Raw genomic sequence first — 17,597 nt, 5'->3', positions numbered from 1 at the left:
CTACCTCGCTAACGCGGGAAATGGCGAATAGTTTGAAAAAAAAAAAAAAAAATATATATATATATATATATATATATATATTCTGGGGGCGAAAATTCTGGAGGCCTTGAAGAATGTGTGGAAGTCGAGAACATTATCTCGGAAAGCAAAAATGGGTATGTTTGAAGGAATAGTGGTTCCAACAATGTTGTATGGTTGCGAGGCGTGGGCTATGGATAGAGTAGTGCGCAGGAGGATGGATGTGCTGGAAATGAGATGTTTGAGGACAATGTGTGGTGTGAGGTGGTTTGATCGAGTGAGTAACGTAAGGGTAAGAGAGATGTGTGGAAATAAAAAGAGCGTGGTTGAGAGAGCAGAAGAGGGTGTTTTGAAGTGGTTTGGGCACATGGAGAGAATGAGTGAGGAAAGATTGACCAAGAGGATATATGTGTCGGAGGTGGAGGGAACGAGGAGAAGAGGGAGACCACATTGGAGGTGGAAAGATGGAGTGAAAAAGATTTTGTGTGATCGGGGCCTGAACATGCAGGAGGGTGAAAGGAGGGCAAGGAATAGAGTGAATTGGAGCGATGTGGTATACCGGGGTTGACGTGCTGTCAGTGGATTGAATCAAGGCATGTGAAGCGTCTGGGGTAAACCATGGAAAGCTGTGTAGGTGTGTATATTTGCGTGTGTGGACGTAGTGTATATAGCATGTGTATGGGGGGGGGTTGGGCCATTTCTTTCGTCTGTTTCCTTGCGCTACCTCGCAAACGCGGGAGACAGCGACAAAGTATAATAAAAATAAAAATATATATATATATATATATATATATATATATATATATATATATATATATATATATATATATATATATATATATACACTGCCTCTGTTCCCAACTGCACCATATTGTCTCCCCATCCTCCATCCACCTTAATCCTTCTAACTTTCTCTCCCTCTCGTTCAACTCCCCACAATATCCCTCAACTTTTTCTCTCCCTCGCCTACAATCTCCTCCGTTTCTATGGCAGTCGTTTGCTTTATCCAGGATTTTCACGTTGGCTGTGCGCGGTGGTCTGACAGAGAGAGAGAGAGAGGAGATGAGAGTGAGAGAGAGAGAGAGAGAGAGAGAGAGAGAAGATCGAGAGAGAGAGAGAGAGAGAGAGAATTTTACGTGTTTGTTGTAACCTTAATTCCTCGAGGGGGCAAAGCGGTACGATCCCTGAGCACAACGGTACGATTGTCGAAGACAAGCATGACGGTACGATTGCTTGGAGTCGAAGGTACGACCCTTGAGCACGACGGTACGATCATTGAGCACGATGGTACGATTCTTAAGCACGACAGTACGACCCTTGAGCACGACGGTACGACCCTTGAGCACGACGGTACGACCCTTGAGTACGACAGTGCGACCATTGAGCACGACGGTACGAACATTGAGCACGACGGTACGACCCTTGAGCACGACGGTACGACCCTTGAGCATGACGGTGCGACCTTTGAGCACGACGGTACGACCCTTGAGTACGACAGTACGACCCCTTGGCCATAATGACCTGCCCCAACATAATCCAAGGGTCGCACCATCGTGCTGAACAAGTCAAACCCACACTTTTGCGTCGAAATACACCAAGAAAACATTCAGGGAACAAAACGCACTAGACGTGAGCACAATACTTATACTTAAGTGGTGTGAAGATCACTACTAACATCATTACTGCACTACTGGTCATCACTAGTGACCATATCACCATCAGGTACAACGACCAGAAGAAGGAGTTTCATACAGTGACGAACATATCCACTTCACAACCTCCCGTAAGCCACAGCTCCCTCCTCGGCCCACCAGAATCCTGCTGGTTAGTTGGTTGGTTGGTCTATTGGTTGGTTGGTCTAGTTGGTTGGTTGGTTGGTTGGTTGGTTGGGTCTCACGCCCCATTAGGTACCAAGGGGTCATCAATGAAGACCCTTCAGTATCAATCCTACATCCATCAACCGAAGGAGGAAACACCTTCTTCTTCCAGATGTTGAGGATCAACATACACCAACTCTCTCTCTCTCTCTCTCTCTCTCTCTCTCTCTCTCTCTCTCTCTCTCTCTCTCTCTCTCTCTCTCTCTCTGTACACGGCCCGTGCCTGACTGTTGACTTCCTCTGTCACCTATGAGGAGGAAGATACTTGGCCCGGGGACCTTCCCTCTCCCCCCCCCCCCCCACACACACACACACAAACACCCTACCATCGTGTCGCGAGCATCAGTTTACACCAACGTATGGACTTTGATCCTTTCTTCATTATTTCACCCCCGTGGGGCCCCTTAAAACCCGATATTTTATATATATATATATTATATATTTATATATATATTATATATTATATATTATCCCTGGGGATAGGGGAGAAAAGAATACTTCCACGTATTCCCTGCGTTGTCGTAGAAGGCGGACTAAAAGGGGATGGGGAGCGGGGGGCTGGAAATCTTCCCCTTCTTTTTTTTTTTTTTTATTTTCAAAACAAGGAACAGAGAAGGGGGCCAGGTGAGGTATTCCCTCCAAGGCCAGTCCTCTGTTTTTTTAACGCTACCTCGCTAAAGCGGGAAATGGCGAATAGTTGAAAAAAAAGAAAAGAAATATATTTATTATATATTATTATATATATATATTATATATAAATTATATATATATATATATATATATATATTTTAGAGGGAATTTCCCCCACTTAGCCCCCTTCTCTGTTCCTTTTTTTTTGGAAAATTAAAAAACGAGGAAGGGAGGATTTTAAGGCACCCCGGGTCCCTCCCCTTTCAGTCGCCTTCTACGACACGCAGGGGGAAAACGTGGAAGTATTCTTTCTCCCCTATCCCCAGGGATAAATACATTCATTTCACACACACACACACCACAAAAACGCACATATTATATTTTATATTATATAAATATATAGATATATATTATTATATATTATTATATATATATTTATATATTTTATAATTATTATATATATTTTATCTTAGCTTTCGCCTTCAAGGACATGAGACGCGGTCTTATAACCGAGAACATGGACAAGAGAGTCCTTCTTAGAATGCAAAACCATTTTGCTGTCTTTGAGGAACAAATAGACCAGTTCGCCTCCAATATAAAGCAATCAGATTACAGTATTACTCTCCCTGAACTAAATCGCCGATCTGTCCACTTGTGCGCAGGCAGTTCGCGCATCCACCGTTGAAAAAGAGGCATTTTGAAATTTCAAACTTGAAGAAAAATATAACGATTTTTTTTCCGACTTTGGTCTTTCTTCACCTCAATACGAGCGATTAATTCTTCCTTAAGGATAATTGTACTCCCCTCCTACACCAGGTTAATCATACCCCCATCCCATACAATGGTTAATCTCCCATATAATCAGCGAGGGTTCAACAGAAAACGGGGGTCAATTTCCCCTGTTATTACCAACAACACAGAAGTTACCCTGACCGGGAAAATAGTGTTATCTATGGTACGAACAGACTGTTTCCCCTACTATGATGATAGTCTGTTTCCCCTACTATAATGATAGTCTGTTTCCCCTACTATGATGATAGTCTGTTTCCCCTACTATAATGATAGTCTGTTTCCTCTACTATAATGGTAGTCTGTTTCCCCTACTATAATGGTAGTCTGTTTCCCCTACTATAATGATAGTCTGTTTCCCCTACTATAATAGTCTGTTCCCCTACTACAATGGTAGTTTCCCCTACTATAATGGTAGTTTCCCCTACTATAATGATAGTTTCCCCTCCTGTAATGGTAGTCTGTTCCCTCTACTATAATGATAGTCTGTTTCCCTTACTATAATGGCACTCTTGTTTCCTTTACTATAAGGGTAGCGTGTTTCCCCTACTATATAAGCAGTCTGTCCCCCTTATATCCAGCTGTACCCCTACTATATGAACAGTTTCACTGCTCCAATATATGAGCATGTGGTTTCCCCTACAATATAAAGTTTCCCCCTACAGTGTACCGTAAGAGGAGTTAATTTCCCGAATCTTACGGTCACTCTCCCCCTTCAACCCCCCTTCTATACGGCCAATCAGCTCCCCTTACGATACGTGCTATGCGCTCTTTTTTCCTCCCCCTTACAGTACGGAGATTCAATTTCCCCTCACAAAACGGGTCACTCAGTTCCCCTTCCCACATCCCCCCCCCCTCGGCAATTACCCTCCTCCCCTCACCCTCACTTATTGTACCCACAGGTTTTTTGGGGAGTTCCCTTAAACCAGATGGGTAGTTTACCCCGTTATGGAGAATGGCTCCACGCTCTCTCTCTCTCTCTCTCTCTCTCTCTCTCTCTCTCTCTCTCTCTCTCTCTCGGGTCTGACAGGCCATGATGCGTGACAGACGGGAAAAAAAACCCTCCTCCCCTCTCCTTCCCCTCCCCCTCCGCTCTCCTTCCCCTCCCCCTCCGCTCTCCTTCCCCTCCCCCTCCGCTCTCCTTCCCCTCCCCTCCCCTCTCCTTCCCCTCCCCTCTCTTACCCCCCCCTCCGCTCTCTCCTTCCCCTCCCCCTCTCCTCTCTCCCCCCCATCCCCTCGGGATTCTGTTTGCACCCCCCCCCCCCCCCCCCCCCCCCCCCCCCCCCCCCCCCCCCCCCCCCCCCCCCCCCCCCCCCCCCCCCCCCCCCCCCCCCCCCCCCCCCCCCCCCCCCCCCCCCCCCCCCCCCCCCCCCCCCCCCCCCCCCCCCCCCCCCCCGGCCATCACCTGTCCACAGCCTGGTTCTGTCAACTCTCTGCCCAGAGAGACGATAATGACTTGTCCTGATTTGTACATTGGATTTTCATTTTTTTTTGGGGGGGGGGTGAGGAGGGGAGGGTTAGTTCTAGATCTATATAATGTGTCCAGCAGGTTTTTAACACACACACACACACACACACACACAGAATCCTGAAGCTTATACCCTGCTGGATGAGACCCACTCTGAGACACACCTCCACTGTGTTCCCTCTCCGCCTTTACATGCAGTCTGGCGGCAGTCTCGTCAACCACGTCTGAGAACAACTTTGGAATCTAGGCGCTTAGGTCCCCTTGTAAAGTGATGCAATCCTGCGAACTTTCCACTTCCCTCACAACATTTCCACCGTCTGCAAACATAATCAGTGTGTGTGTGTGTGTGTGTGTGTGTGTGTGTGTGTGTGTGTGTGTGTGTGTGTGTCTGTGTCAACAGAGAACAATTCCTCGAAAGACGCAAGGACAGAACGACCAAAGAACATGGCATGAAATTAAGTTATCATCCTGCTAGAAAATACATAGAAAAGAATATCGTATGGTATGTGAATAGTGGATACGAATGGCATAAAGTGAATGAGGAAATTGCATGCCAGAAGATCATACAGATGTTTGAACAGAAGTTGTACGATGATAAAGAAAGCTAAAGGAGATGGAAGCCGGGCGGCCCCTCCAGTGTAAACCTCCCTCCCCCGTACAGTATAAATAGGCTCCCTCCCCCGTACAGTATAAATAGGCTCCCTCCCCCGTACAGTATAAATAGGCTCCCTCCCCCGTACAGTACAAATAGGCTCCCTCCCCCGTACAGTATAAATAGGCTCCCTCCCCCGTACAGTATAAATAGGCTTCCTCCCGTACAGTATAAATAGGCTCCCTCCCCCGTACAGTACAAATAGGCTCCCTCCCCCGTACAGTACAAATAGGCTCCCTCCCCCGTACAGTACAAATAGGCTCCCTCCCCCGTACAGTATAAACTGGCGATTACGAATAAGGCATTACACGGGCACATACGTCTGGAGGGAGCAACACTGAGCACCACCACCAGAACCAATCACCACCAGGAAGGAAACCCTCTCCATACACGACTCCTGTTGGGCGCGATGTGCAGCGATCGATAGCGAATACACACTCTAGCGATCTTTTCCTCGACCGTCACAAATTGACGTCTTTTTTTTTTCCCTCTTTTTTTTCTCCCCCCCATAACGGCAGCGACTTTTCCCCAATAAACAAAGTCTCACAAGTCCACTGACATAATTACTCGTCAGGAGAGTGGATGATCAGTGGTTCGCATCTCCGGTGCCACACCAACGCATGTGTAGATGACTGTTGCCGCACACGAGCACTTGTGGATCATAGGCCAGGGACGCGTTGGCTTCTTGATGCCACTCAACACCTCCCCAGTGGCTAGCCAGACCTCTACCCAGTGGCTACCCAGACCTCTACCCAGTGGCTAGCCAGACCTTTACCCAGTGGCTAGCCAGACCTCTACCTAGTGGCTAGCCAGACCTCTACCCAGTGGCTAGCCAGACCTCTACCTAGTGGCTAGCCAGACCTCTACCCTAGCTGGCTAGCCAGACCTCTACCTAGTGGCTAGCCAGACCTCTACCCAGTGGCTAGCCAGGCGCCATAAGACGGCCCACTGCAGCAGAGGTCACCTGGTCATGACCAACACCCTTTACGAAGGTTGAAACATCACTACTGCTGGAGGAGTGGGGGGCCGTCGTGACCCACTCCCCTTTTCGCCAACGACGCTGCTTATTGCTTCTGCAGGCGAGGAACTGGTGAGGCGGAGGAGGAAGAAGAACCTCCTCCTCCTCCTCCTCTTAACCTCCCCCCCTCCTCCTCCGCCCCTCCTCGGTGCAGGCTTAATCATGCTCCTCATTACTACTGCAGAGGAGGCACGTGTCACCCCCTAATTCATTCCGTACCTCCTCCCACGTCTTGGCTTCCCTCCTGCTTCCTCCTCCTCCTCCTCCTCATCATCATCATCATCATCACCTCCTCCTCCCTCCTCGCTGTTGACGCTCACCCGTGCACCGTCTGGTCTCCGGAAACCCCAGGGCAGAGTCCTCGCCAGACAATATGGCTCTAATGAATCAGGTTTAAACTGGATGTTTTCCTATTCGTCCCTCTCCAGATAACTGAGGAAATTAAGTCGTCTGGTCTTCGTAAAGTTCGGGGATACAACTCCAACACATCCTCCAACACATCCTCCAACACTGCCTCATCCAGAAGATTAAAGAAAGAACGACAAAGTTCATAGTGAGGTCACGTTCACCTCACCACTCTTAACGGGCAGGTGGAAGGTGGGACTCCATCCCCGCCGACCCAACCCCCGCCTCCCTTTACCAAGGTCCTGAGACAAGGGGTTCCTTGATCCTCCTCCTCTTTGCACCTCTGAACGGAGGAGAGAGAGAGAGAGAGAGAGAGAGAGAGAGAGAGAGAGAGAGAGAGAGAGAGAGAGAGAGAGAGAGAGAGAGAGAGAGAGAGAATGCAAAAAAAAAAGACATTTTTTTCCTTCTTTCGACGCTTGAGTGAGCTTGGCTTCACCTCAACGGGAACACCTTTTGCCGAGAGGAAGAAATATGTACATTCGACAAACTCACCTCCTCTCCCCACCCCACCCGATCCTCACCGACACCACCTCGAATCGTGTGGAGTGCGTTTGTCCGTTACTAGCTCATTTGTATGTGGAGTGTGTTTATCGCTATTCACTTGTAGCCAAAGGTTTACTTAACCTTTTGAGCACGACGGTAGGGCCTTTGAGCACGACCCTTATGTTCTGATGGCCTGGTCTTTGACCCTGATCCCTTAGGGTGTCAGGTCAAAGGCTGCTCTTTCAAAAGCAGCGGGTCGACCGCCCTCCCACACGCATGACAAGACATTCACTCCTCCTCCACCTCCTCCTCCTCCTCGTCTTCCTCCTTCTTGGTAAATCGTGCACACAAGACAACCGGTTCCATCTAGTTATGATTCAACGAAGATGGATCTCATCTCTTACCATGGTGCGCCACGCCTTAACCCGTCCAGGTACCAGCTAGCTGATCAGAACCCTCAGGAACCGGGTCCAGCATCACAGTGGCGTACAGGAACAGACTGATAGCCATCCCAGGAGCCGAAATCACCCTAAAGTCATCCCAAAGTTATGCTGTGTCCACCTAGCCTCCCAGGTGGTGACCTATCCAACATGCTGCCTCACCTATCCCTCAGCAGCTTCCTCTACGCCTCCTTATCCCCCTAGCCTGAAAACAGTCCCTCGTTCCTCCCTCCCTCTGACTCCTTCTAGCCTCCTACACACTCCCACAGACTCCTTCTAGCCTCCTAAACACTCCCTCATACTCCTCCCTCCCACAGACTCACCCCACTCTATCTATCCTTCTATCGCAGCATCGAGTCGTCCACGTCATTCCTCTAGTTCAACCACTGTCCCTCCCATCTTCGTCAGCCAACCCCCACTGCATAAACCAACACCAGCTCCGCCACGACCACGTCCCTCTGCAGCTGACGATTCCATCCCCCCACTGTTCTGTACGTCCGCCAGGGGGTATACACTCTCTCTACCCTGGTCGCTTCATCTTGCTCCAGACCTTGAAGGGGAATGCCACATCTCCATCGCTTGTGCTCCTACCCAGGTGGTGGTAAGACACACACACACACACACACACACACACACACACACACACTTCACTCTCAATACATCAGAGTTTAGCTTGAACTATGGCTGCCCACTCCCGCCCACAACTGGAACCACCTGTATTAACCTGTATTAACTGTATTAACATTCGACTCCTCCCTAACAGTAACTTATCACTCTCCACGTCATGTATTTCCCCCACGTCCACGTAATTCTATTATACAAAAGATCGACAAAAATAAAAAAAAATTGAAATGAAATGGTGAGATTTTATAGAGGAAAAACAAAGACCCTGAGGCATGTTAAACGAAAACATGAAAAATGAAAATTATATCTCAATGGTTGAAAATAATCCCATGGAATTATTCAATTACATTAAACAAAGAATACAGAAGATACAATAGGATCATAAGGGAATAAACACGGGAAAATAAGCGAGGGAGACAAAGACGTTGTCTACATAATAAGTAAATCCCTTCAATTCTGTATTTACAGGCGAGGAATATTCGCGTATATATATATATATATATATATATATATATATATATATATATATATATATATATATATATATATATATATATATATCCCAAATACAAAATATTCTTTTCCAGATTCAGTTGACCCAAAAAATACAGGCAATGATGAATCTTATGATACAATAAACTGTGATTCCTGAATCAAATTAACGCAGGCTGATGGACTCATTCTGATAACCTAACCCCAGAGCATTGACTGATGTGTGACACCAACAGATATATTTCCCACATGACCATTATATACAACCTCTAGCCGCCTCAGAAGGCCAAGGCACCAGAAGACTGGATATTGAGAGAATTTCACCCCTGTATATATGAAAGGAGATTAGACACGTGCCTTTGTTTGTTTTTTTTTTCCCCTAGTCAGCCTCACATCAGCTCCAGGTAAAATGTAGGAAAAATAATGAGACAAAACAGCAGATATTTTTTTTCTTACATCACAGTCAAGCAAGAGAACAAATAGCAAGGCTTACACAACATAAGGCCTCGGTGAACAATATGGGGTTTAATATGACAATATGGGATTCAAAAAGTTCATTCGCATATACTGTACTTAGGTTTTCAAAAGGTATCCGATACTGGATCATACAAGAAACCACTATATAACAAAATCACCTGATATGATACACAGAGGACAACAGGTAGTTTTATATGAAGCCTCGAAATGGTTGAACGTGACAAGTGGAGCGACACAGGGATTACCCACTAGCCTCAACTCTTTTTTTTCATGAAATACATATGCGATCTACAATTAGGCTTCAGATCTGTAATCTTAAAAACTGTGGATACTAGAAAAATTGGGGGCAAGACTTTGAGGTAACTCAGAGGTCTTGACAAGTTAGCAAAATGGTTAGATCTGACGACAAAGAAATGGAAAGTTATGCAATTTGGAGATAAGAATACTGAACATGACTGTGAAATGCTCAGAAATCTGTTGAAAGCAAAATTAAGAAAAGGAACTTTAGAGTTGTTATCTGCAACAATCTGAGGCACACTGCAGCAACCAATACATCAGACAGAAGCCTAGGATTTTCAGCTACGAAGATCGAAGATCGACCACAGAACACCCGAAACATTAGAAAAACATTTCCATGCTTGCAAGACAACGTCTCGAAAATGTAATCCAATTTTTTCTCTTTAAACTACGAAAACTGACAAAAGAGAGAGTGAAAATTGAGCAAGTACAAAGAATAGCTACAAGACTAATTCCAACCTTAAGAAAAAGCCTGTATGAGGTGATGTTAAGGAAGATTAAATCGCTATTCTCTCACGGAGCACAAACTTCGCCATGATTTGCTACGAGTCAACGACATTTTGAATAAATTCGATATCATAAAACATGAAGACTTTTTTTATTACAAGAGAACACAGTTACCACAACAAACAGCATGAGACTAAAAGCTAAAAGATACAGTACCAATATTGGAACTTACATTTCTAACAAAACTGTTGAACACTGGAACACGTCACCTCCTTTGATAATCGGTGAAACAAATACACCACGAGCCTAGGTATTTTAACAAAGGATAACAATGGAAAACTTGTAAACATAGGCCAACATATTTCCTTTCATTTTGTCCTGAAAAGAGCGACGCCTTCGCCCGACGCCATAACCAGCAAGTGGTGTTGTATGAAGAAATGATTTGTCTTTCTTTGTTTTTCCTGCATGCTTAAGTCGTTGTTGTTGTTGTTGTTGCCGGAGGGCGTGGAGGATGGGGGAATAGAGGCTTCCTCCTGGTGTATCTTAACCTTCCATTACTCTAGTATTTGTCCAGAAACTTGATAATAACTTAGTCACAGGCCAACAGTTCTCCCGTTATCTGTATCGGGCCATCAGGTCTCCCGTTATCTGTAATTTTCCTATGTACTCCTACATGTTAAACCTCCCTTACCTCTCCTCAAAGTCCCTTGTCTCTGTCTCCTTCCCTCTATATACACCTCCCTCCCTTCGTCTCTAACCTTCGCCGTCCACTAACTCCTCTTCCATCGCTTTGTCTCTCTTGTGGACGTCAGGTGTCTTCACCTTCGAAGGAATCGGAACTGAGGGTGATGGAAGGACCGAAGTTAATGGTTTACAATATCAAGACCCCGAAAGGACAAGTTGATATCGAGTGTTTCAGACGCCCATACCAACTCTCGGAAAGTTCCAGGTTCTGAACCAACGAAACGGGATCTAAATCGCCAGCGATTCCATCCTCTTGTGTGTGTGTGTGTGTGTGTGTATGTGTGTGTGTGTGTGTGTGTGTGTGTGTGTGTGTGTGTGTGTGTGTGTGTGTGTGTGTGTGTGTGTGTGTGTGTGGCGTCTATAGCACAGTAGATAGCATAGGAAAGGTGAGTGGCATATGATATGACCTCAGAGGCCGGTGGGGGTGTGCGCATTATACCTCACCCCTGCCGATGATGCTGTCTGATTCTCATGCCGACACCCTCCCTGGCAAGCGATGCCATCGAACTCTCTCTCTCTCTCTCTCTCTCTCTCTCTCTCTCTCTCTCTCTCTCTCTCTCTCTCTCTCTCTCTCTCTCTCACACACACACACACACACACTTTCACACCCGGCTTGGCGTTCCCATGGCAACCAGCAACATCCAAGCACATCTCTGCTCGCCGCCCCTCTGCTGCTCACAACCATCATCGAGCAGCGATGGCACAGGCACCAGGGGGAGGAGGTTAACCAGACGGTACAGCAAACGGTACACTGTATCGCAAAAAGACAGTGTAGCCACCTGTAGGAGACGGCTCGCTGGCAGGTACAGTATGAGACAGTAGTGCTGGGATGTAGTGCTGGTACAGCGGACTGTACGAGTGGGGTACAGAAGAAGGTGTAAAGAGACACCGGAACAAGAGGTGGACTACGGTACATCTGAGGATACGAGTGCCTGAGGTGAAGGTTACTGTACCAGCGTGAGAGGTTATGGTACACAGGACCTGACATGTACAGAGAGCGGCTAATGATGGTACATTTTGTAATGAGAGACGGTACAGGGCTTGGGGAGGATTCTGAGGGGCAGTAAATGAGGTGGGTGTGTGGGGGTGCCGGTCAAGGCGATCGAGGTATTGAGTTTGGTGTGGGAAATGTTATGGTATTTCCTGGGAAACTGGCCAACTGATGATGACTGGGGGATAATGACTGTGGCGATGGTGCGATAAATGGATTCGGTAGGAAATGACAGACGTGTTGTGGTGGTGGTGGTGGTGGTGGTGGTGGTAGATGGTAGACGTGTTGTGGTGGTGGTGGTAGATGGTAGATGTATTGTGGTGGTGATGGTGGTGGTAGATGGTAGACTTGTTGTTGTGGTGGTGGTGGAGGTAGATGGTAGACGTGTTGTGGTCATGGTGGTGGTGGTGGATGGCAGACGTGTTGTTGTGGTGGTGGTGGTAGATGGTAGACGTGTTATGTTGGTGGTGGTGGTGGATGGTAGAAGTGTTGTGGTGGTGATGGTAGATGGTATACGTGTTTGTGGTGGTGATGGATGGCAGACGTGTTGTTGTGGTGGTGGTGGTAGATAGTAGACGTTGTGGTGGTGGTGGTGGTGGATGGCAGACGAGGTGTGGTGGTAGATGGCAGACGTGTGGTGGTAGACGGCAGACGAGGTGTGGTGGTAGTTTAGATAAGTGTGGTGGAAAACGTTCACAATAACAGCTAGAGATAGAGATGATAATGATAACAGCACAGAGATAGCAGGGATCACGAAGATAAGATAAGGAAGACGATAGACGGATGGATAAGACCTAAGCATGGGGTAACACACAAGACCAGGCGGTGGTACCAAGAAAACCCATAGAAATATAGAAGTGACCAGAAAATAACAGGGAAGATGGGTAAACACATTGCCATATCACAAAGACATTTATTTCCCTGTGACGTTCAGGTTGAACATATGAAGGTCTGAACGAAGGGGTTTCAATGGGGGATTCGAACCGATGTACACGTGTCTAATATTCATTCAATTACCAGTCCTTTTGAGCAGTCAAGAGACTGCTCACAAACGAAGATGAAGTTTTCTAACCAAATAAAGGGAGCGAATGTACTCACATTGACCCAGAGGTCACACAAGCACACAAAGACACGTGCACAAAGTTACACACACACACACACACACACACACTTCAGTGACCTTTGATCTCTTAACCCTTAACTCATGGCACCCCTTCACCTCTGACGACTTCTGACCCCTATTAATTAATATGCGTCACGCTGTGACCCTTTACATGGTTGAGATTTGACGTCGAAGAGTGACCCTTCATCCTATATTGCCTATATGGCCTATGACCCTCGTATTCCTAATCAATGTTATGTCTGAATCACTGGTGACCCTTGACCTTTTTGTGAACCTGATCCTCTACGTGATGACGCCTGATGAGGCACTAACGAGTCATCAAGGTAGTTATGGTTGGTTTGGTAGTTTGGCCTTTGACCTGTTTACTGCCAGTGTCATGAAGTCCCTCAATACAACATGCTCACTATGCACATACAGAACCAGGTACGTTCCCTCAATATCCGTGAGCATTCACCTCTTGCAGCCTTGACCTACCGTAGTGACCCTTGATGACCCGTGGTGAGGAACTTACTGGTGTCACTGAGGTCATCCAGGTCCCTGAGGATCCGAACCAGGAGGTCAGCCTTCTGGCGGGCCGAGTCGAAGCGGGAGACTTGCAGTGGCGCCCAAGCAAACCTGAAGGAGGGAAGAGGAGATGGACAGATTAGATGGCGAGTGTCTGAAGCATTACACAGACTGGCCAAAGTGTGGCGGGAGACAGACACACTGACAAACACAAGGAGAAGGAAGTGATGTGGGCAGGTACCTCACACAGTACAGCATAACATAACATAACATAACATATATTCCAGGATCTCTGATGGGAAGGGACGCACTGCAGGTACTGGAATACATGTGCATAAGCAGAAAATAACTATAGCATACACTTCATCATAACTGTGCTATGGGGACACGTTGTCACTTCATGGAGATACCGAATCACCAACTTATGAGAAATACTAACTTCTAAACCTGTATGGAACTTCTGAGGTGTGTGTGTGTGTGAATGCAAGATACCCCACCCGGCACATAATCAACCACATGTAGTGAATACAGACACACAAGTGCAGAAAATGGCAAGTGTTCCCGCTAGAAATCAACCATACCGCAAGTGCTGTTGGGGGTATTACCATTTTCCTCCACTATCTAATATACCCATTATACCCCGGGAATATATAAACACCCTTTTAGGTATATATTTCCAGAGAAAAATATATATATATATATATATCCTCAAAAATGTAATGTACATGTGCTAAACTCGCTATGTATCGTTTAGTGTGAGACGTTCCGACACACAATGCACAAATTTGGCGACATCAACTTCAGAAACAATTGCATCACTGACAACCGTCCGTGGCGTTGGCAGTGCTGCACGTCCAACCCCACCGAGCCTTCGACTGAGGCGGACCAATCACCTCTCAGAATGATCATACGACAACGCGCCCACCAATCAAACGTTCACGAAAGGTCACGTGACCACCACGCCATGTAATTAAAGGGGGATTCCTTTTGTATATAACATATGGTCCACTGTACATAGCAAGTGTGTATGTGTGTGTGTGTGTGTCCTTCTGGAATCATCTCATAACACTCGAAGAAACTGTTATGTTTCGTGGGGTTGACGTGGCATGACGACCCTAATGACCCTGGCAGTTGGCAGGACTGAAGCCCAACCAATCATTCTCTCTCTCTCTCTCTCTCTCTCTCTCTCTCTCTCTCTCTCCAAGGACAGAGCTGGCCAACCAAAGAGCACAGCTAGAGAGAGAGGGGAGGAAAATAAAAAAAAGTGACACTCGGGGAGCCATAAGGTTGTCATTCTCACTGGCATCCTAGAGACTAGACAATACTCCTTTCCAATCAAGTGGGTTAGAGGCCAGCCATTGTTCTTGAGGACGTGTGTGTGTGTGTGTGTGTGTGTGTGTGTGTGTTTTCCCCCGTTGTGTGAAGTGGTGTTCCGGAGGTTAACTCAGTAGAGCGCCCTTGGAGCCTTCGCATTCGGACGGCAGCTAGAACAGCCAGCCTCCATCAGTTGAGTCTTATCAGCCTCAAAAGTCGTGTCCCTTCTCAGTTCTCCCACCCAAACCATTCCTGCAGGCAAGGCAAGGACATGTTAAGTGCCAGCAAAGGACACTTGTTAAGTACTCGTAAAGGCATGAAGTGATTGCCTAGTAAATCGTGTGATTCCAGATATAATTAAAAGGCAGGTGTAAACCCTCGGAAGTTTCTTTTCGATTCATTACGAGAGGAAGTAATCTGTGTACGACTGCTGCATGTTGTCATCAAGGCGTGAGAGCATAGTTCAGAGGGTATTTGATGGGTGTGTACATACTGTGTGTGTTGAGGTATATCTGCGAAGGCTGTAAAGAGGGAGATGTCATATCGAGACATTTACAAAAACGTTACCGTAAAATCAAATCATCTAAACTCGTGAATATGTCAACTGACTGTTATATTTCTCTCTTGTGTCTCCCCTGATGATGTGATTATTACACGAAAGTGCACTTGGGGTCTTATTGTTTTTCATATTCCCCGTGGACTCTTAAGAATATACTTGATCACGCGCAAGATTGTGATTCTTTCCAATATATATATATATATATATATATATATATATATATATATATATATATATATATATATATATATATATATATGTTGCGCAGTGATAAAAGTTACGACCAATCAATCTCCCAACATGGCAACCAGTTAACAGTCAACTCGGCCATATCCTCGTTCCATTTTCTTTCGGGATCGTCGATGAAGAGGTACTTCCCGGTAAGCTGGGTTGTGTATGTATGTGCCTTTATACACAAGGTATTCGAACCCTGGGCAGTGCGTCCGTTAAGAGACGGGGCAACGCGAGTGTAAAACTTTCACAGTGACACGCGAATAGCAATCATACACTCACACACACGAGAGAGAGAGAGAGAGAGAGAGAGAGAGAGAGAGAGAGAGAGAGAGAGAGAGAGAGAGAGAGAGCTATGGCAAGTGCACGTCCAATTACCATGGGAATCAGGTCTCGTCAGAGCTTACATCTCGAAAGCCTCTCTCTCTCTCTCTCTCTCTCTCTCTCTCTCTCTCTCTCTCTCTCTCTCTCTCTCTCTCTCTCTCTCTCCGGTGACCCGACGATAATCGAATCTCGTCCCCCGCACCCCATCACCTCACCTCGAGCTAAATCCCAAGTCACGGCTAATCACACTCACTCCGCCACCAAGGGAAATACTCATTAAAAGGGAGGCAAGCCTCCACCGCCGCCGCCCGCCCCGCCCTTCCTCCGCCTCCCTTGTGGCGGACGCCTTAACGTCTGGTGGATCCAGAGGCATTGACCATCACCGTGATATATGACGACGGCGGATATATGGACCACCCAGACTCCAGCGGCAGGAGACGTGGGGCGCCACGTACTGAAGAGGTCGTGAACGAAGCTTACCGGCGCAGATCGAACAACCCCACCCGTCTCCTGCACTCAGTCGCTACGTTCGCTAGATTTTCGTATCTAATTGTGAGAAGAAAAAATGAGATATCCCTGACATAATCTAATCTAACCTTCGTCACTCAGTTAGGAAATTATCATCCAATATCGACCGAGTGGACCTCAAGGCAATACCACCCGTCTGGTATAATCCAAATGTCTCGAAATGGAAGAAAAGTACCGAGAAATAGGTCACCCCTTGACGATAGAGGTGACCAAAATGAGTTGACTGAGCAATCGTCTTCTCGTCCGATTCGTCAGCGGAATAGAAGCCAGAGCGATGGAAAATCCAGACCGGAATGCAGTTTTCTGCGCCGGTACAGCTAAGGTAGAGGTGTGTGTGTGTGTGTGTGTGTGTGGGTCGACGGTCTCTCTCTCTCTCCCATGACGTCTCCCACGCAGTGGAAGATCAAAGCTCAGGCATAATGATGTGGTGCTTTGGAAGTGCCTCTCCCCCAGCTCGTCTCTCCCTCTCTGAGGGATCAGAGCAGATGTGTGGGGTGGTGCCATGCGAGGCTTCCTCTGGCTCTCGCTCACGAATACCGCCAAGATGATCCAGTGGTTCCCGCCTCACCAACGCTACTTCTTCCTCCTTCGAGAGGTGTGTGTGTGTGTGTGTGGCATCTGGTGGTGATCGCCAGCTACCCTACGGTCCCTCCTCCTTCAGTAGAGGCACCTAGTCGTGGTCCTCGACTCCCGCAACACACACACACCCCTCCTCCTTCAATATCACACGGCACCTGAAGGTCCGGTAAGTGCCAGCTCTCCCAACGCCCTCACCTCCATCAGGAGCGTGATGTGGGTACCCGGAGGTCTAGTGACCCCACAACTCGCCCTTTCTCCTTCCATGAACGACCAGTACCTGGTGACACCCATCTCCCCCGCAACGCACGAAAACAAGCTGTAAAACCTGTGAAGAGCAGTGTAAAACCCACGCTGAAGAATGAATAGCCCTCTTAACGTAAGCATCTCCGTGTATAACCTGACGATGGGTACTGTTGAGTGATATGATAATCACAATGTAATCAACCATCCATGAACTGACCAGAATGTACTCGCTGGTCGCACCCTGAATGACCAGTCACAACTGCTGAAGAAAACTTTAAAGGGGGTTAAGTCTGTAAGAATCCCCGTTTTCTTTCATACCCTTCGCCACAGTAAGGGTAAA

The 17,597-nt window shown here is 47.0% G+C and overlaps 1 protein-coding gene across 4 annotated transcripts in view; it reads right to left on the bottom strand.

Moving 5' to 3' along the window:
- The window catches only part of LOC139755113 (probable G-protein coupled receptor CG31760), a 424,310-nt gene that overhangs the window by 113,503 nt on the left and 293,210 nt on the right, over window positions 1-17,597 (bottom strand). For all 4 annotated transcript variants that reach the window (XM_071673250.1, XM_071673248.1, XM_071673251.1 and 1 more), the window contains one exon: window positions 13,487-13,590. In XM_071673250.1, coding sequence (XP_071529351.1) covers window positions 13,487-13,590 — 104 coding nt within the window. The remainder of the gene's footprint in view (window positions 1-13,486; window positions 13,591-17,597) is intronic.

Source organism: Panulirus ornatus, chromosome 18 (assembly GCF_036320965.1).
Source record: "Panulirus ornatus isolate Po-2019 chromosome 18, ASM3632096v1, whole genome shotgun sequence".
Lineage (NCBI taxonomy): Eukaryota > Metazoa > Arthropoda > Malacostraca > Decapoda > Palinuridae > Panulirus > Panulirus ornatus.
Note: the sequence above shows the minus strand (reverse complement) of the source record. Positions and strands in the feature narration are given on the sequence as shown.